This window comes from Scatophagus argus, chromosome 1 (assembly GCF_020382885.2).
Source record: "Scatophagus argus isolate fScaArg1 chromosome 1, fScaArg1.pri, whole genome shotgun sequence".
In the NCBI taxonomy this organism is placed as follows: domain Eukaryota; kingdom Metazoa; phylum Chordata; class Actinopteri; family Scatophagidae; genus Scatophagus; species Scatophagus argus.
Genome location: NC_058493.1, coordinates 5383203 through 5405118, shown reverse-complemented (window position 1 = coordinate 5405118; position 21916 = coordinate 5383203). Strand labels below are relative to the sequence as shown.

Here is a 21916-nt window from a genome sequence, read left to right as displayed (position 1 = left end):
TGCAGCCCTTTTAGCTGGCTGCAGAAAGAGTCTCTTTAATGCCTTTTGGCACAGACTTCTCTAATTCCTATTTGTTAATTAAGTGTCATAGTGTTTTGTTTTGTTTTTCTACCTTTGTTGACTTTTGAACTTCTTTATACAGTACAAAGTCCATTCTTTGACACCTGCTTATTGCAAAAATGATCCCCGCTTTTCCTGCTTTGACAACATCAAACACTCCTCCTACAAGGAGTCTCAAGTTGATATTAAATACTTTATTGCATTTTTCGAGCTGTGGTCTACTCAGTTCATGAGTAAATGAATCTTATTTCCATATCAATTGAAAATTTGAGTGATTTAATTAATAGTTGGACCAATTGCACAGATGCTGGCAGGATGCCTGCACTGATAATATTTTGTTTTTCTACTTCACCTCCAAACCTCAGGCTAACAGAGCACGAGTTCTGCTTGGTGGCAACTCTGAGGTCTCTGCTCTCTGCTCCTGGCCATGCCCCCCTTGTATACAGGATTGTTCAATGTTCTGGCCTGGTGAGCTGGATTTCCCTCAGGCACACACATCTTTGATATCTTGTGCCGTGTGTTTGGAAAAAGTAGTTCAGTGTCATGAGAGGAGCACAGTATGTTTCCTTCATGGAGTGAAACATACTGTGCTGTGACCCAGAGGGTACACAGCCTGCTAATCTACAGAAAATCTTGCAACAGTCATAAAACTCTCCCCATTTTACAACTGTTACATCCTAATCTCAAAATCAAAAATAGATTTCCCCCCTTACCCGTACATCTGTTTATCCATCTAGATTGTTTTGGTGTGAGCTGTTGAGTTATGGAGATATTGGCCATTGATATAGTAGCAATTTCATATTGGAACTATTTTCTTTCTACTGAACTACACTGTTTCACTGCGCAAAAAGAAACTTGCATTTTCTCATGAGGTGTGATGTTTGTGCTAGTGAAATGTTTACATTAATAGCCTCCTCCTCTGTATAGAAGTCACATTAGCTTGCCTCTGTGTGGTCATACAGAAAAAAAAATTGTTCCTACTTTAAGCTGCAAACAACAAGCAGTTATTTTGACTAAGCAGTTAAATTTAAATGTACATTTTTTGAAGGCATTTTTTGGCACTTTGAGCATCACAAACCAAGAGCCTTCTAGTTCCATTATGTTTAAGAGAAGGCAAGCATCTCTATAGTCCATATCTCCAAAACTGTCCAACTCACATCAGAACAATCTAGGAAAACAAAACATTCAACTCGTTCTTTATAAATACAAAGATATAAAACTATTGATTTTTTTGAAATTTTGTGAATTTATTCTTTTCTTCTTTAATGCAGTGTATCCTGTATTGAGTTAGATTTAGAAGTTTAAGGTAATATTGTGCAAAACTACCTCAGAGTTCCTGTATAAAAGGTACCAGCAGTAATGTTGGTCATGTTACAGTAAATGTAACCTCTGCAGATCAATAACATACCACCCTTAAGTTGTCAACAGCAGTTTGCCCAACAGCATTGTTCCCTCTTGGATACATACAGTGCTTTAATCAGCATCAGTCTGTGATGTTCAGTGCTCTCCAGGAGTTATTTCATGTTGAAGTGATGCAGTCCATTTTTGTGACTTTCTCACCCTCCCTAAGCCCCCTTTTCTTCTCCTACTTCCAGTTAGTTATTTACAAGAATTTAGAATTCAAGTGAAACTGAACTTGTCGAATTTGTAGGTCGGCATGTAGGTTTGATGTGTAGGTGGAGACAACATGGTGAGAGCAAGAGAGCATATTTTTCTAGTCAAGAAAAACTGTAAAGACATGCAAATCTATGGGCAAAGTTAGCCAGGATGTTTCTTTTTATCGTATCAGCCTCACTATTTGGATATTTCAGTCCATTTTCTTTTGCCCTATGTATTATAATGCTTAATTAAAGTTTTAAAACTTTAATTACCTGTGTTAAATTGCGACTGACTTGTTCTTTTTTTCTTTTCATTAATTGGTCTGTAATCCAATTCCAGGGAGTGCTACAGAACTTTAAACTGTTATATTTAGCCTGAGCTGTGCTGACATCAGGCCAGTAGCCTCACCATCGGGCACATCCAGGTTTGAGATGATTTGTGAAGTAGCTTTAAGCAGTCTGCAGCAGAGCTGCTTTGGTGAAGCTGCACATCTTTCCTTGTCTGCTTCTCTGTCAGACTCTGTTTCAGTCGCACTACATGGATTCTTCTTTTATGGTGATTTTATGAAGGTGGCTTAAAGAAACATTTGAAGGCTCATCTCATGGTCCTCTCTGCAGTTGCACAGTCTTGGGGCTGAGGTTCAATAGCAGTGCTCAGTGGGTGAGAGCCTGAAGGAGTATATTTCTTCTGTCTCCATTATATATTTCCTTATCTTTTCCTTCACCAAATAAGTCCTTTGTCTGCTGGGAGACCAGTACTAATGAGAGAGTTGCATTGCAACATTTTAGAATCCCTTGCTCCTCGTTTCAGTGAGAGAAATTTATGTTCAGATGTCTGTATTTTTCCTACTCAGCTACCCCACCTCTTCGTTCTCTCTCTCCACTCTCTAATTTATGGTATCAAGGTTGTTGGCTAAAAGCAGCACTTAATGACCAAACTCCCAGCTTTGTGTGTGTGTGTGTGTGTGTGTGTGTGTGTGTGTGTGTGTGTGTGTGTGTGTATCTGTATCCACAAGCATGCTTATTTGTACGTGTTGTGTTCCCTGGCACTGTGTTTTGTAACTGACTAGGAATCTGAGCATCTGCACATGCTGGTTCATGTGCAAAAGTGTTGCCATGTTCTGTGTGTATGCATCAGTGTGTGTGTGCACAGATTCCCACAATGAGAACAAGATGAAAGGCCGTCGCTCCTGTAAGTCACAAGCTACTGTCTGCTTTCTAAATGACCCCAAACAGACAGTCACTCAGCACCATGAAGATGATTGTCTCTGCTTACAATTCATGGTGCACAGACACACACACACACAAACATATAAATGGCACTTATAAATGGTACTTCCACAAGTAAAGGACGAGAAGATGAAAGGCGCTGAAGGACACATACAGAGAGACTTTTACATGTGCAGAAATATTATACAAGTCTCTTTACAGGTAAAAGCAAAAGAGAAAGAAAGGAATAAGCACTTGCACCTTAACTTATCACAAGTAAAAGTTGCAGGAAAAACAGATATGTGGTTTTTAGCATGCAGTAAGACAAAGGCATGGTGACACACACTTAAACCAACAGATACATACGCTCATGGGTCCTAGGTAGAGACAGGAAAACAGTCAGATACAAACACACACCAATAAAATTCATTGTGATGCATTCAGGTGCTCCACTACAAAACAAACAACTGTGATGTCTCTTGTCTGTGTTTTCCCCGGTCGTGCACAAACCCAAAAGGGCTAACATTACTGCAGAGAAAACCTTTGAAATGACTGTTTGTTCCCTCTTTTCTCCATCTTATTTTTTTCTCGCCCTTATGTTTTCTCTCACCCTGCTTTCACACTGCGGGCAGCGTGAGTGATGTGATTGTCTGTTCTGACCCGTTTCGACTGTCTGTGTGTAGTAGTGGTAGTGTGAGTGTTCCCTTGATGGGATCCTTCTGAGGGCGCATGTAAGCGATGAAAAGCCATGTGTTTTTATTGCTTTAGTTCTGTCTTCCTTGGTGTTACCTCATTTAGAGAAAACACAGCTTGCTAGAAAGAATTCTTTATGTTGGATTCAGTTTTTATTTTGTGCTTTTTTGCTAGTTATTTTGCAGTTTTATTGGTTGTCCGAAAAAGTTAAAAAGCAATAACACATTACTGTGGGTGTCCTGATGATACAGGGTATGAAAATATACTGATGTTTACCCTGTGCACTGATTTGGACCAGTGGTTTAACTTTAACTCTGCTGTTAGCCTGTGTTTTTCTTGTTGAAGACCAAAATCAACAATGCAACAGCTAGCCCATGTACTGTTCAATTTCCCTGACTGAATTGTTGCCACTGAACATCAAGGTTGTCAGAAGTATTGATTTGATTGCGTTTTTGATACCTTGCATTTAAGATAATATGACAACCACATTTGATAATATTCAACGTACTGAAGCTATAAATTAAAAAAAGTAATCTAAATCAATCAATAAATGAATAAATAAAGATAAAAGCCTGTATAAATTTCTAAAACACCTCAGTGTTGTAGTTTTTAGCAAAAGTTACTGAAATACGAGTTAATAGTGTGTTTGTGGCGAGTTTTCATCCACTGATTACTACACATTTGTAGTGTCGGTGTGGTTTTACTGTATTATTACTGTACTTAAAGGAGCACAGTGGTGTTCATGGGACTGAAACTTGTTAATGATTTAAACAGAAACCAATCAGCCAACATTGTGATTGGACAGTGGGTAAATCTGATTGCTTGTTACTGGCCTGTAGTGCAGCAGTCGGTTGTTTCATTATGCATTATTTATCTGATTATTCTCTCAGTCATTTATTATGCTTATAGCATAAAAATGAATGCCAAGTGAGATTTTTGACCATATTTCTGTCTGACTGTTAGTCATGTGTCACTCATGTGGAGTATTAAATATGAGGTTTGTAGGAAAATGAGCAAAGCAGAAAATCCTCACATTAGAGAAGCTGCAGCAAACAAATACATGGAATTTCTGCTTTATAAAATGCTTAGCTAAAATTATTGTCAAAATATTCTTCAACTATTTTTGTGTTGTTTCAATAATCACGAAGTTCATATTCCATGTTTCTTTTTTCCATATTCTATTCCTCCACTTTACATAATTTTGACACCAAAATAATTTCGGCACCAAAGCGGAAAAAAGGTCACTGTACTGTAATATCCTCATGCTTCACTCATATCACATCTCTGCTCTTCCCCTCATGTTTCTCTCGTCCTTCTTGATTCCCATTTCCTTCCCTCCAAGCCCAGTGTTACCGTATCTCTTATTAAACTTAGTTGGTTATTCAGAGTTCAGCTTGCATTCAAATTGTGTGAGTTGTTTGGTACCAGTAACACAGTAACACGGGCAATATTATCTTTATAATAACTCAACTCAACTCCATTCTCATTCTTTTCCAGTTTGATTTACTGGCGTGGCTGTTAGATGAACAGCACTGTGATGAAAATTAGTTAACAAAAGCAAGTGTGAAAACAAGAACTTCTACATGACAGTAAACATACAAAACGTTAAACAGAACCCTAACAAAACTAAGTGATGCATCCAGATGAGACTGAGAAATAACAGAAGGAACACTCAGGTCTGAATGTTTCAGGCTCAACAGGTTTGCATTATTTTCACTGTGCATTAACAATGTTAATGGATACAAGAAGGAAAACACAAACACACAGCAGAGATGTGGCTCACATGTTAATCTCCCTGTTCTGTGTCTTTTTCACAGGGTCCCATAGAGAATGATGTTGTGATTCATGTGGCCCTGATAGCAGAGAGCCAGAGGTAATGTGTGTGTGTGTGTGTGTGTGTGTGTGTGTGTGTGCACCTTAATGTGTTTCAGGCCATAAAGTGAGGTTATTGTTCACTCCTCTCTCCTATTTCGCTCTCCTCGCTGTGATTGTGATGAGCTCATAAAGCCAGAGCTCAGTCTGACCTCTGTGATCATCTGTCACTCTTCTCATTGTGTGTGTGCATTCGTGTAACCACACGTGTGTGTGTGTGTGTGCGTACACTCGGATACACATGTAAGAGTGTGATTGCATGTGAGTCAAACAGGGTCAAATGACTCCGTGAAGCTTGTTAACCTGTAGCTTCAATTACTGCTGCTGGCAAGTCTCCATCACAACTCTTGCATCTTTTTTCTCACTGCAGGCCACTTACTGTATGCTCTATGATCCACATTACCATTCAGTAATAGCTAAAGCTTCATGGCAGATAAAGATTTGCAACACACCAGATTAACATGAGTTTCATATTTACAAGAGCACAAGGTTCTGCTGAAGAGTTAATGATAAATCTGTGTATTTAAAGGGCAGCAGCAGCTGTAGAGTCACAGGATAGTATATTTCTAAGAGAATAATTAGATGAAGCAGTCTCAGTCTTTCTCTTTTCAAAAACAAATAGTCACAAAGACAATACATATTTTGTGTGTTCGACGTAGGAATTGTGTTAGGGTTGCATAGTTTTTTTTGAAATGCAGGTATGGAGGACCAACTTTTAGCAAATTTTAAAGGGCAACAGAGGTGAAAATATGGTAAAACAGTCTAATAGCTACTGGTAAAGTACCTAAATATATTTTAATTGTGTATGTGTGTGTGTGTGTGTGTGTGTGTGTGTGTGTAGACTGCAGGTGTTTTTGAACACGTATGGCATTCAGACCCAGACACCCCAGCAGGTGGAGCCCATCCAGATCTGGCCCCAGAAGGAGCTTGTTAAGGTAACACAGACACACACTGGTCACAAACTGGTCACCAATGTAACAAGCTCTCAATCCTGCAATTACACAGCAGAGCAGTTTACAATTATATTGTTAATGGTCATTTTTTAAACAAAGAGTTGCTGATTAAGACCCAACTCACTAGCTAACAAGATTAACCGAGTCTGACAAGTGATATCTCTATCTCCAGCTGACTTTTTAATGTTTCAAAATAAGAAACCTCCGAAAGGATCTTAAACGTGCAGGATGTAGCTTCTGCTGCTAACGGTCTCTCAGTAATAACCACAACAAAAGATGCAAGTAAGAAGAGATTATGGGAGTTGTTGTTCCTTGTCAAACACTCACCATTGCCAATGAGAATCTGTCTGATGTGAAACATTTAAGTTTCATTATGTTTAGTCATTTTTCATGACTTTCTTATTTTTGACTCTCCCCTGGAAGTTACAGTGACACCTGACTAAATAAAATGCAACATTACCTTGAATAAGATAATAGATTTCTGTGGGGTTTTTTTCTGTGGGTACACAACTCCACAAAATGTATCACAAATGTTTAATTGTTTTTAGACATTTTAATGCAGAAATTTTACATATTATGTCTTTAAATTTGCATTCATTGGTGACATATGTGGCACCATTCAGTCCAATAAAAAGACTGAGGTTAAAGATGCATTTTTGCATGTTACTGGCTTAATTGTTACTAATTGATTATCCACGTAGGAGATGTGGAAATAAAGAAGCAACAATCTTTTATTTCAGGCTAACTCTTGTCACTCTAATGTTATAGTAGAATATGAGAAAAATGTAATATCAGATGGTTATTGCTTCCTTACATAACACCATTCAGACGCTAGCTTATGGATCGTTGAAGCATGTTGCAGATAACATGATACCTGACAACATGTTTAAAATGCTCCATGATGTGCAGTTAGAAAGGGACAGGGTTGAGGTGGATTGCTGGGTCAAACACACTACTAGTACTAGAGTTCACTCTTGTTGAGTTACTTGAACACAAACCGTGATTTCTTTCTTTGTTTTGCTTTGTTTAAATGTCCCACAAATGGGGATCTTCTGTATGCAGAACCAATCACAATGCGATTTTGAAAACTAATTTGGGAGTGTTAACGTGTTTCTGTGGCAGACCACCAAAGCTCCAGGCACGCCAATGTTAGTGACTTACATTAGAGCAGACAAACACACTGTTTAATCAATCTCTTCCACTTTTGCTTGTTCGTGTTTTGGATTTTGGAACGATTTATACAAAGACAGCATCCTCTGAACCCTTCATATATGGTACATTGCTCTTGTTACAGCCCCATGTATATCACTTCAGTATGTGGAGGAATCCAGAGCTTGACAGACATGCTGTGTCTTGTCACAGCTGCTAAGCTGTGATTGGACAATCATTGTTGAAAGGAGGAGTTTTGCCAGTGTTCAATTGAAACTTCACTGATTACATGCCAGTGGTTACTGTAGCTATCAATATCCCAACAGAGCTTGATTCATTCGGCCCAAATGTTTAACAATTCAAGATTTTGTGGTTTTAGCATTTTCCTCTTGGTTGTCCCATCAATCACAGCAAGACAGCAGATTGGTTGATTGGTTGAACAGTGATTGTTCACCTTGATTGATCAGTGTAATGGTGGAGCTGTCACTGTGTCACTCTGACAAATTGGAGATGCATGGAGCTGAGCAGCTTCTAAATTTGTTCTTAGAGGGCTATGTCAAACATTAAAGTTTTGTAGGAGCTCAGTTGTGATGAAAAACTAAAATTCACTATCCATATCTTTTGCTGTCTACAAAGGGGGTGGAACTCAATGTGTCACGCAGCAGCAGCGGCACTGAACGCCGATGCAGAATCTCAAATAAGTGCAGGCAGGCAGAGGTCCAAAATAATAGTTTTTAATTTAAATCAAACAACTCAAAAACAGGCACACACTGTGGCTCAAGGATCAACAAAAAACTGTGGTAAAAATCATGGCATGGCAAGCGATTCCTGAACATAAATGTTGATTCCTGAACAACAACCTGACAAAGAGTGACAGGAAAGACGAGGACTAAATAGACAACATAACGAGACACAGGTGAAACACATAAGGGGAGGAGAAAGCAATCAAGATAAACCAAAGCAAAGCTACATGAAAAAGAGACACACAGGGGAAGTGACGCTTTCAAAATAAAACAGGACATGACAAAAACCTGAAACATAATACATGGAAACACATGACAAGACACACATGAAACCAGACACATGGACCAAAAATCAAAAGACAGAACACAACTTAAACACAAGGCGTGACACAATAGAATTTCATCACATCTGAATCTACCTGCTAATCAAGTCATTTCAAGTCCCTTATCAGATTTTTCCAGCTTTAACTGTAAGTAACATAAAGTCATAATTAACCTAGTATTTAGGAGATGAAACACAACTGTTGATATTCAGTTCCAAGATATAGTAAGTTTCCTTTTTGGTTAAATTACTATGTTTTATACATGTACATTACTCTTTGCTCATAAAATGGAGTAAAGTAAGCAAGAGGTACCACAGGAGATTTCTTAGATTCCACACAATAGTACTTTACCAGCTTGAAACTGAATCCGAAATGGAGCCATTCATTGGAACCCAACTGCAATACTGTTTGGTTAGTGGATTTTAAACAGTAGAGGCATGCTGTCAGTAACGGGGGAAGGAGCTTCACTCTAGTAACAAGTCTGACACTAGCTGCTGTTTCCATCCTGTCCACACTGGTTCCTTCATCTACAGCAGATGACACCATTTGTACTGTCATTTCTGCGACACCAACCAATACCTGCCTTCCAGCTTCTGTTTCACTCCCATCGTGTCTGTCACTCACACACCTGGTCCCTCCTCTAGACACTGTCCCTCATCTGAATTTGTATTGTTTGAAGTGTGCTGTCTCTCCTCTGACAGTCACAAAAACCCTTGTCTCTTCCCTGGCCTCTGTTTGTGTTCTGTCATGTTTGTAGTGTGGCATCTATTCTCACACCACCTTCTATAAACAAGTAATTTCTCCTATCATGTCATCTCTAGAGGCTCTGTTCTTTACTCTAGACCTTTCTGGCTTCTGTCCTCTCCTGCTAAATCCGCCACATCCGTTTCTCTCACCCCACTGTCCCCTCAAGGCCTGCACCATGCCACCCTGTTATGGCCGTCACACCAAACAACTCCTCCCTCCAGGTCTATCATCAGCCTTTGAACTGTCATACCTGTTACTTTTTCCTTTTCTCCTCACTGCCTCTTTCTGCTGCATGGTGCCCTGCCTCTCAGATGCATATGCAGTTCTGAGTCATAGCCGGCACTGTGTGGAATATTAAATCCAAAGCCCAGCCAGACGTTTCTTCCTTGACAGAATCTGTTTATCTCGGAGTCACCACCATCTCAGGTGCTGTAGGCTGCATTTGCTCACCTCACCTTGTCCCTCACAGTCGTTTGATTGTGTTGACAGCAGCCGCCTGACGATGGGAGAGTGGCAATTACATTTTGCAATGTGTTATTCCCACCTGTACACCCTAAAGCTTATTCCTTTACAGATGTCTGTAAAAAAAAAAAAAGCTTTTCTTTTAGCTGTTTCTCTCCAGGTTTTTTGTCATATCTCACGTCGACATCATTGTAGACAACATTTGCTTTTTGAAACTCCCACTGTCTCCACATGTTGCAGTTACAAGTGACGCCTGGTGTCATCTAAATGTGATCCTATTTTTCCACCTGGATCTTATTCAGATAGTTTTGTCAGTTATGAATCTCTGGCTCAGAGAGTAAGGAAATGGCTTTACAAGCCTACAGCCGTTCTTGTGCAGTTGTCTCAAGGTAAACACACAAAGTAGTCCTATCATTACAGTTGTAGAGAATTAGCTATACTTAGCTGGATACTGGATGATTTGGACTGGCACAAAGTTTTTGAAATCATTTCTGTAAGGTTTTTTTTTTTTTTTGAAACTTCCATGTGGCTATCATTCTTGCATTTCCCACATCCTTCCAACACAGGGGATGAATAAAATGTTACCATTACAAACAGTAATAATGGACAAAAATAAAATGCAGCTTAATAAATCCAGGAAAGTCCTTTGCATGTTAAAGTTATCGGTTGCTGTCATCATTTCTCCTCCTCATTCTGGCTGTGAAGGACAGTGAGTATTAAGATGGAGGTCAAAATGTGTGGTAGTTGTTTTGTTTTTTTTGTTTATAGCAGGCAGTTAGTCAAATCAAATGGGTCTCGAGGAAATGCTGTTTGGGGAGGAATTTTGGACTAAAAGATTGTTGTGAGCCAAACGTGAACAAATGCAGTCCTATCCTATGAAGATATTTTGTGGGGCAAACCAGTGGTTACGGAAGCATCTCAGAAGTTTTAATCCCAAATTCAATAGGTACATGCAGTATCTTTTTGAGTTGCTAAGCATGATGCTGAACCTGCACACTTATTGTAAGTCCCTCTGCTTGACAGAATCTGCTGTAAAAGCAAATCTGTTATTTGCTGTCTATTTGAGAATTTCCCCACTGCGGGACTAATAAAGGCCTGTCTTATCTTATGCACGTTTTGTGACAACAGTTGCAGCAGGTATAAAAAGCTGTGGAAACCTACTCCTGTCTGGGAGCCTATGAAGCTGAGCAATGCCCCTGTAGTGAATTAAAGTTTTTCAAGCGTTTGTCAGTTAAATAGTATATTCTCACACCTGGTTGCCACTGTAGAAGTGTAAAATACAGTTTTTATATATGGCTTTTTATTATCTCTCCCACCTGTCGGGCTTGTTTGTGCTGCAGTCAGTGGAAATGTGAAGGAATGAAAGGATGCTTTGTTAGGCTGCCTGCATCTTGCTGTTCTTCATTGGTATTCTGCAGAGAGGAAGTGCAGGGTACGGAGGTTCCCTCAACCTCCCTTGGCTTTTCTCTTCTAGGTCTCACCCTTGCTTGTTAGGGCAGTGATTTGTAATGCCACTTAATCCTCAATTAACAATTCTCTTTCTTCATAGAAAGACTGCACCATTTCCTCTTTTAGTATAATTTTTTAATTGGTCAAACCTTTGCTTCCTACTATTGTGTTCAGCTCAGCCTTTTCAAAACAGAAAGGAAGTACACTGGAGTAGAAGAGCACCACCTTTTGGCTGACGTTGTGAATTGCAGTTGGTATGAGGTGGAAGAATGCCGCATGGAGTGCTTGAAAGGCAGATTTCCTGCAGTGCCACTTGAGTGTGTGGGTGTACTGGTTCTGTTTCATGATAGGACAGATTTGGAAGGTATTTAAATTTAGAATTTATAAGGTATCACAAAAGAAGTAAGTGCTCTGTTTTCACACTCAGTCTGACACATCAAAAATGCAATTCACACATTGCACAACACAAGTGCAAACTCTTCAGCACACACACACACACACACACAGGCACTTGGGATGAGTGTGTCCGAGCAAATAGAGCTGAGAAATCGATGTCCATCTTCTATCTCTTCACATCTTTGAATCAGTGCATTTTGATAGCAGGAGACACAGTGGTAAGCTTTTACCTAAAGCACCAAAGAAATGTTCTGGAAACTGATAGGCTGCAGCTTTGTGTTCTCCTTGCTACCACCTCTAAATGCATTTTAGAGATGGGTGTCGTTGAAGGCCATGAGCTTTCCCTCTGTGTTGTTTTGAACCAGGGAGCCAACAACTGGGTAATTAATGCCTAATTACCTGTGAAACAGTTAAAAATGTCTATTTATCTGTGTTGCTCTTTATACCTGGGTAATTGTGCACCTGTGCTAGTGATAGTTGTTTTAAAGTTTTAAAGTGCAGATGAGGGGTGGCGCGGTGGTGCAGTGGTTAGCACTGTCACCTCATAGCAAGAGGGTTCCAGGTTCGAATCCCGGTCTGGGCCCTTCTATGTGGAGTTTGCATGTTCTCCCTGTGCCTGTGTGGGTTTTCTCCGGGTACTCCGGCTTCCTCCCACAATACCAAAAACATGCACATTAGGTTAATTGGCTGTGTTGGCCCTGTGATTGACTGGCGACCAGTCCAGGGTGAACCCCGCCTCTCGCCCGTAGTCAGCTGGGATAGGCTCCAGCTCCCCCGCAACCCTGACGGATAAGCGGTATAGAAAATGGATGGATGGAAGTACAGATAACTGTCTTTTGTACAAGCTTGTGTTCAGGTTTAAGCTGGTTCAGGCCTAAAAATCTAAATTGCATCGCTGAGGAAATTATACTTTTTCCAGCTTGAATGACACCACAGAATTTGAGTCTGCTAATTAAGGGTAAAACTTGGGTGAAACTTGACCTCATCTCCTCTGAATTCAGCCAAACCCTTTCAAAGTTGAGCATTAATGTCAGACTCTCTGTTCACTGGACATCCTGCACTACTGATGTTACCATGTTTCAGCTTATAAAGTTACATGAGACCTGACTTGACTCAGTGTTTTCATCTTGACACACTGGAACCAGTAATGACTGGGTAATGACTTCTGACTTGGTTGAACTACATTACTTCTGCTGTTGAGCTGTAGATTACAGGTTACAGCAATTACAGTGTGTGGACAGGAGATGCATTTACCAGGCAGAAGCCACGTTCTCCCAGACTCAAACTAAAGGATTTTTTCACACTTCCAGTAATGCTGGTGGTGAAAGAAAGAGCATTTTATTGTGTGGAAAGTGTGGTGCCAAAGGCCAAAAACATCAATCTGTGATCACGTTTTAGATGTCTTTTAATATTACAGTTCATCATTTCATTTTTAACATCATTTGTCTGAAGTCAGGCCATATACTGTAGGTCTGTCCCCTGCAAGAAAAAGACAGGCAGATATTTTAACCTGTCCAGCGGTTACTCCAGTGATTTATTGCAGTGTGTGTGTGTGTGTGTATATATGTATACATATGCTTTGTATTGGACATGGGAAAGAAAGCATTTTCTCTTGCAGAATACAGGAGCTAAGTAGCTTCATCCTACAATACAAGAACGAGGCAGTTTCTGTCTTTTTTTTAAATTTCAAATCAGCTGGGCACTTATCAAGTCAGCTGGAGACGGCATTTTAAATCAATTCATTGACACAGAGTTAATTAGCAAACTAGCTTCAGCTGAATAAATCTGCTTTCAACAGCTGTCATTTTAGCTGACAAAACCAATGGACATAAACTAAAATCGAGATAAAGAAGACACATTGTTTCAGAAATTAAAAAACAAACAAAAAAAAAAAACTAAAACCAAAGCAAAATTAGTGATAAACCTGTCGGGATCACATCATTATAAACTTCGTATGGAGCATGCTCAAATGGAAAGCACAACAGGTAACACTGACTAAGGGGGACGGGGCCTGGACGGATGTGTATAATATGCTAAGGGTTTATCATTTATTTATTCTAAGGACAGCTCAGCTCAGTCTCTGTTTTTGCCTCTCAGTACAAGCGTGTTATCAGCTCTGGTGGCCACGGGTGTGCATGGGTCCACTAAGCATGCTGCTGGTGGCAGCACAGGGACTTTTCATTATCGTCATGTCTCATAACTTTACAGAGAGCTAATATCAGTAGGTGGTTCTGCCATATGGTGGTAATTTCAGCTTATGAGTTACAACAACAGAAATGCCTCAGTGGGACAGCCAGATGATGGACTTGCACTTTCATTATGATATGGAATGGCACTGTGCGGCATGACATTTTGAATCAAATAGGATATTTTTAATCTTAAAGCAGTACTGATACAGACACTGATATCTCAGGGAAATACCTGAAAATACTCTGAAAATAAGGCTGGTAGTAAGATCACATGCATGTGTGTTCGTGAATGTTTGTGTTTACTGACAATGTGTGTGTTTATATGTCTATGTATATACTGTACGTATGTGTGTGTTTCTGCAGGCATATCGTTTCCTAGCCATCAATAAGAAACTGGGGTTGAGTGGGCGTCCAGAGAGGCCAGTGGGCTGCATTGGGACCTGCAAGGTATATGAATCTTCAACCACACCCACACATGTACTGGCACATGCACACACATATGCATCTATGTTGTTGTACTGCACAGGTCATGGGTGACCACTGAGGCACTTTCCATATATTGATTTGCATAAATTTCCCAGAGCTCTGAGACTGCAACTCAAAAACTGAACAGAGTAACAGAAAATATTAATTTCCAAGAGTTTTTCCATACACTGTGCATCAGTGACTGCTGGTGAATAGACTTTGTTTATTCTCAGAACTTATTTTAATATGCTAAGCTGCTGTCAGGCAGTCTGTGTGTGTCCCTGTGTGTACATATTATGTGACTGTGGAAGTGTTTGTGTGTGCTTGTACAGTGTGTGTGTGTGTGTGTATGTGTGCACGCTAAAGTCTCATGCTGATGTTGTTTGCAGTTCCTCCCAAATGAAGGTCATAGCACTACCAAATAAGTTGAGCTATAGCAGCTTTCTCAAACAAAGACATTGCCAAACAAATGAATCATGGCTCCCAAAGCAATGCTAAGACAATATTATAATGGAACATTTATGGGGAGCAAGGCAGACTGCCAGAGGGCATTATCATCATCAGTGTCTGTCCAAGTGTGTGTGACAGTCTGTGCATGTACAAGGCAGCTTTGTACATGCTCTGTTTATGTACTGTATGTGTGTGTTATCAGGAGTTTGTCCCCTCTGTCTCATGATTGATGGATTGTTTTATACACTGGCCAGAATAATGTATACGTGGCTACTTGTGAGCCATCCGTCTTCTAATGCAATAGTGTGTGTGTGTGTGTGTGTGTGTGTCTGCCTGCCTCCAGATTTATCGCATCCTGGGCAAGACGGTGGTGTGCTACCCGATAGTGTTTGATCTAAGTGACTTTTACTTGTCCCAAGATGTTATGCTGCTGATTGATGACATCAAGGTAAGTAAGGGTCACATTTTTGGTGCTTAGCTACGCCTTGACTCCCCACCTAACCATGCTACACCCTTAACTTAAATAATAACAGATATACAGTATATTCAGTTTTTAAGGTCTGTAAGGACAAAGACTGTGAAAAAGACTGGTAATCAGCTGGTTTGGTTTTAAACTCATTTTTACATAGCACCCTCACAGAAAGGGCACATTCAAGAACCATCGCCTACCAGATACCAGTACAATGATACTGGCTTATCCTAAACTCAGCTCTTCTGTATTTTCTATGAATCAGGCTTAATTATTGAGTGTCTCAGAAGGACCAAATCGATAAAAGAAAGCGAGGTGCCAATTAGGCGGATATGGAGATCCTAGTCTGACCTGTCAGACTAGGATTTTAAATGTTTTAAAACAAAGCACATATTTCTCCATCTAGATTGTTTTGGTGAGAGATGCTGAGTCTGTCTTCCCTCAAATATAACATATTAACTAGATGGTACTTTGCTTGTGGTGCTCACAGTGCCAACATTCCCTCTAGCTGAATGGGCACATGCAGCATTTGGAGCACAGGTTCTGGCCAATAAATTGAAATAATTTGAAAGTACAAATTATTTTTGGAATATAAAATACTAAAATAATTAATAAGCAAGAATTTTGCCACAAGAAAACAACATTCAGAGTGCTTAACCGGCAGGTTTTCAACTGATTTAAACCTAAAATTGTACTGTATCTCACATTGTAGCCTTGTAGTTTTTCCTCCTTTAGCAGATGTCTTGAGCAAAAAACTGTCCTGTTCCCTCCTAGACTTATAATAACTACATCATGCCTACCTTCAGTAGATTCATTAAAACAAGTAAAGGTACAAAATTTGACAGGAACAGAACATGCTGTGAAGACTGGCTCCATTCAAAATTTATTGACTGATCATTCTAAAACACTGGTGAAGAGGTTCCACCTCCCTGAAACAAATCCTCAGCTGCGGAGCTCCCTCATGGCCTGGAGCTCTTCGCTGTGTATGATGTGATCATGATGCCCCTGGTTCAGATCTTGTCAGTGATATTTTGTAGTTGTATGACATATAGTTAGGATAAATAAGCCAGTGTATTGTTTCCTCTGCTGGACCAGAGCACTTATAAATATACCTACAGTTTGGCTCACTGGAAGGTGGATCCCTGTGGGGGACTGGCATTAATGTGACAAATGTAATAAAATATGGAGGGCAAATCATAAGCAAAACACACAGAATTGAAAGGTAACATTTGTACACCTTAGTGAAATAGTGGCTTTTCTGAATGTAAATTAATCTTCATGACCAAAAATGTTACAATTTAAGCTTTGATCAGTTTGACAGTTGAGGCGGTTGAAGGACATGCTCAGAAACAGTAGAAACTGAATTTTTCAGCACCATGCCTATGCCGATGTAAAATGGTGAGTGTGTGTGTGTGTGTGTGTGCACAGAATGCCCTGCAGTTCATCAAACAGTGCTGGAAGATGCAGGGACGTCCTCTTTTCCTGGTTCTCATCCGCGAGGATAACATCAAGTAATATACACACTCAGTAATAACTCTTTTATCTTTTTTCTGTTTTCCTGTCCTGTGATAGCTATTTCACACTATTCTTTCTTCTCTTATCTCTCCATACATCACCCTCTATCTCGCATTTTCTGTTTGATACTGGCTCAAGCATGCAATAAAATGTCTTGACAGTCAGTCATTTTTTTTACTCCAGCATTTCTCTCCCCCTCCCTCTCTACACCTTGTCCCTTCTATGTGGACAATTTGTCTTCATAGCAGGAAGGTGCAACTGTATTTGCTTGCTGATTAGATGATAATGTTTCTCATTTGTATCACTGTAGCCTGGCTGGGGAGCTGATTACAGCAGTATTGACCATTACCCAGGAAGCATATGTTAAATGTGCTACAAATGCTTAAACAGACATACTGCAGAATCTCGAATGAGTCAATGGGCTCTCATAGAAACAACTCAATAGTGGTTAGTTTGCCATTGATTGGGATGATGACTTATTGAGAAAAATTTCCACTGTGAAGATTTCTTACTCATGATATGTTTAATACATGTATTCTGTTTGATGCTTGGATTCAGCATTAAGCAGATTCACTCTAACATCTTCGTCTATTGAGTCTTTTTTTTTTTCCATTGTGTCCCACCAGAGGGAGCCGCTTCAACCCAGTCTTGGACATGCTTGCCTCATTCAAGAAAGGCAACATTGGAGGGGTCAAAGTTCATGTCGACAGACTTCAGGTTTGTTTATCCAATGAAATCTTGTATTGATTTTTACATGTGGGCATTTTTAATCACTCTAATTTTCGGGATGCAGATTCCAAGAAATTCCCTGAACTGATTATTGATTGTGTTAACAATTAATAGTTAAAATATCATTAAAAATTGACACAGCACAAAGTGCAAGTTTTCCAATATTACTCAATTTTCATGGCAACACTGGCTAAGCCCATACTCTAAACAAGGCCTGGAATTCTGGAGCAAGATCACTTGGCCTGCAGTGGGACAATTTTTTTGAGGAGACAAAGACCACATGCCAGGGCATCAAGGTCAAGTGTCAAAATCCAATTTTGATTTCACTTAAAAAGATGAATCCTAATTTCTAAAAACATTAGTGCCTTTTTAATAAATACTGCAACACAAAACATTTTATGTATGTTCATATTAAGGTGTTATGGTCTTATCAGTTCAGTACAATCGTTAAAACCTGCAGCAACACTGACATAATTCACACATTGGCATCTTTCATCAGCAGCTCTAGACAAAATGTTGACAATTCAGAATGTTGTTAAGAGTGTTTTTTAAACCAGTTTAAACCATCTTCTGGGTGCAGTCTGACTGAGGCAGACTGACACTGTATGTGGTTCGCACACCTTGTCATACCCTCTTCTGTTAACGCCAGGTTACTGCCCTGCTCTCCACAGAATCCTACTGACTTACAGAATTTAGATTATAATAACAAAAATAACGACTATTTGAGACTTCCTTTTATCTTTATGAAAAAAGGGCTAAACAAGTCCAGAATATTGAATATAGTTAATAATGGTGCACAACCTCCAGGACATGAAGATGAGATGTACAGATTTAACACTTAAAACAAAATCTAAGCAAAAGGACTGTAGCTTTCAACAGCGTGTGACTGTCACCAAGTAATCATAAAATAGGCTGCACTGATCTGTCGAGAAAAAACATTGGTTTTGCTCATTTTATTTATTGTATTGTTGTTTATGATAATAAGCATACCTTGATGGGTTGTGATGTTTCAGTGAACTATGTTGCAGAGCTTCATCTTTGTCTTTTGTGGGGGAGAAAACATTTCCCAGCCTTTAATCTGTAGTCCTACCTCTTTACCAATGTTTATTTGTGTTTTGACCTTGGACTGTCAGATTCAATTTGGGAGGCAAACTGCTTTTGCAAACTGCTTTTGTTTGCCTCAGAAAGGTGAAACTGAATTTGAGCCTGGGTGGTTTCAGAAAGGAGATGGAAACTGCTGGGGTGAAGCCTTTTGTGGCTTGTTAAATACAATGAAATGATTATGGGGGACCACAACAAATGAAATGCTGAATTAATAGATTAGAGGTCGATCACTTTATTGGATCCATTGCCCTGCTGACAGCACTCAGTTCAATGCTCAGTTCCAACATATATTAATAAATCAGTCTACATTAATAGATGGATCGCATCTAAAGAAAAGGCCCACACAGCAATTAAAGGAATATTCACGTTAAAATGGGTTTTCTGTGCTTGATTCTGCACTGTAACTATTAATTAGGCCAAGTTACTTTGCGGCTTAATTTAGCTTCATCAGGACCATTGCTTTCCAAGCCAGTGGAGGGGCCGTGACAGCATAACACCAGATTTAGTTAGCGCTGCTGTAATCAGTATTTTGATATTGACAGTGGCTAACATGACTCAGTGTAATGCGAAATGCATCGCTGACTGTGACAAAGCCAGAGAGATTTTCCATCTGACTGCAACGCCCCTCAGCTCTACAGAATTTTATTGTCTTTTTACTGTTTGGTTTAATCTCATCATTACTTGTAGCATTGATCACACCTCCTTTACTTTGCTGAATGGTTTGTTCCATGTTATATCTGAAAACACTGCCCAAGCCTAAGTACAAAGTACTCTTGTAACAATAAATTAAACTTAGTTTCAGACAGACTTTATTGGTTGAAGTTGCAGGATTTTGAACAAAATCAATCCTCATGATGGGGGAAAAAGGCAGAAAAATAAGGCCGAGTTAGAATTATTTTCACATTGGTAACTTTAACCAACTGCTTTGACAAACTTGTGACAGGTCTTCCAACCTCCCAGTGTGTTTGTGGTGTTCAGCAGAGACTTCCTCATATGATTTTTGCTTTAAAGTTCTTCCTTCCCTTTGCCTATTTGCTATTCACTTCACAGCTAACGCCTACAGCTTTGAAACACTTCTCCTCTTCATCATCTCATTGTTATGGGGAGCAGCATTGCTCCTCTCCTACGCCTCTTATTTTTGTTTTAGAGTTGACTTCAGTTGGAATGGCTAATATCACATTTAGACCACAGGAGCAAGTGGTATTGAACTGCACTCTTTACTCCTATACTGCCAGGCTTTCAAAATACTCAGAGGCTTTTACTGTGTCAGATACTCACTTGTTACTGCTCCTACAGTACACATTTGTAAAAGTTTAAACAGTGAAGTTAGTTCACAGCTTCCTACTTACTGTGTTATTTGTTATCTACTGCATTATTCAAACAGTTGTTGTATACTGAATCACCTGATTTATGCTGCTCTATTTTGTGCTCTCTGTCTGATTTCTCTTTCTGTGTTCCTCAGATTGCTTTTAGATTGATTTCATCATACATTTGTTCACACTATTGCATATCTTATGATTATTACTGTGGAATTTCTTGTCTAGCAGTCTGAATTGACAGAATAACCGCTTTGCAAAACATTTAATATGGCCGTTTCTTCTTTTAGACCCTGATATCTGGGGCAGTGGTGGAGCAGTTGGACTTCCTGCGTGTCAACGAGGCAGAGTAAGTGCTTCCTCTAGTCTTTATGCTTGATTTGTCAGCGGTCAGTGCTTTTGTCTGTTTGTCTGTTGGTGAGGTAATTCAGAAAGCTCACTGAGAATTTATACGATGTCACTGACCATTAGAGCAGCTCTATTCTGTTTCAGGTCTGACGTGTATACAATCTGATTATTATTATTATTTTTTTTTTTTTTTATCAAGATCGAGAAATCACTTTGGTTTAAAAAGATGCAAGCATTATTTTGGTTGTTGCTTCAAATGTGAAATGTTTCAAATTGGAAAGTGCAGGTGCAAGTGCATATAGATAACACACATCTTGTGTGTGCGTGCGTGCACATGTGTACCTAGGATCCCAGAGTTTAAGAGCTTCGAGGAGCTGGAGCTGCCAAAGCACTCCAAGGTGAAGAGACAGACGAGTACACCAAACGCCTCAGACCTGGAGCAGCAGCCTGAGATCAATGTGGAGGAGTGGCTGCACAAGCCCACCAATGAGATCCTTCAGAAGTTTCATGTGAGTGAAGTACAAAGCACAGGCACAAAAACAGATTTTAGTAAATACATATATCTCTGCCAAATTAAAACTATAGTACTGTGTAGTAGTTATGTAGCTCTCAGGAAATATTATTCTAATCAAATTTTAAGAGTTGAAATGGTCAAAATGATAACAGTCAAATATGCAGCAGTCTTGCCAAAAGAGCAGAAGATCAAATGTTCTTTTGGATTTTACTCATATTAAATATTTGTCAATCATTTAAATGTTGAAGTTAAACACAGAAGACCTTAATATTACACAAACCTTATTTTAGTAAAACAACATAACCCCAGGCTTTCTTTTCACCTCCTGTAAACGTCTCTAAACCACCTCCCTCCTCAGACACGTCCCTCATTATTTGTTTGACAGATGACCTCTATGAAGTCCCTCTTGTTGGCTCTTTGACAAATCCCGCTCTTGTCAGGGCTCACCTGGCGACTTGACTTCTGTTTCATTGTGACATCTTAGAAATATGTTCAAACTTGTTTTCTCAAGCCCAATTTTGCATACACTTAACAGCTCTCTTCAATCTGGCTCTGAACCCGAATATTTTAAGAAAAATCCAAACCTCAACCCACGTCCTCTGCAATTGTGAGTTTTTGACTCAGACTTAAAGTCTGAGAAGTCACATCTACATCAGACTTTGTATGTTTTTAGTGATCTATCTCATAACTTCATAATAATAAAAATGATATATTTGTTTTCTAATGAATGTGACCACCTGCTTTGTATGTACACGCTCTCGGACACTTTTTAATATTGAAGCTATCAACCATAACACTAATTTCCATATTTTATGGACACAAAAAGGCTGTTATAAAATTTAAACAAGTAAATATTAACTTATTAATATAACAATACAACAAGAATTGTGGAAAACAATTTTGTGTAATAATAACAGCGTCAACACAGCTTTTTAGTGCTTAGTGTGAGTGGATAATATTGTAGTTGTGTGTAGAGTGTGCAGCATGCAGTAACCTGTGTTTGTAGGTATATGTGACCTGTTTGTCTGTGTGTGTGTTGTTGCCCAGGACTGCAACTGCTTGGCCAGTCAGGCTCAGCTTGCAGGGATCCTTCTTAGGAGAGAAGGTCCAGACTTCCTTGCCAGAGACGGTAAGCACTCGTACTGTGAGTTAGCGAGAACTAA

At 39.5% G+C, this 21916-nt stretch overlaps 1 protein-coding gene across 4 annotated transcripts in view; it reads left to right on the top strand.

Moving 5' to 3' along the window:
* The window catches only part of phkb (phosphorylase kinase, beta), a 103045-nt gene that overhangs the window by 69945 nt on the left and 11184 nt on the right, over positions 1 to 21916 (top strand). For all 4 annotated transcript variants that reach the window (XM_046399882.1, XM_046399964.1, XM_046399706.1 and 1 more), the window contains 9 exons: positions 5378 to 5433; positions 6274 to 6367; positions 14207 to 14290; positions 15102 to 15206; positions 16656 to 16738; positions 17369 to 17459; positions 20182 to 20240; positions 20586 to 20748; positions 21801 to 21882. In XM_046399882.1, the coding sequence (XP_046255838.1) occupies positions 5378 to 5433; positions 6274 to 6367; positions 14207 to 14290; positions 15102 to 15206; positions 16656 to 16738; positions 17369 to 17459; positions 20182 to 20240; positions 20586 to 20748; positions 21801 to 21882 (817 nt within the window). The remainder of the gene's footprint in view (positions 1 to 5377; positions 5434 to 6273; positions 6368 to 14206; positions 14291 to 15101; positions 15207 to 16655; positions 16739 to 17368; positions 17460 to 20181; positions 20241 to 20585; positions 20749 to 21800; positions 21883 to 21916) is intronic.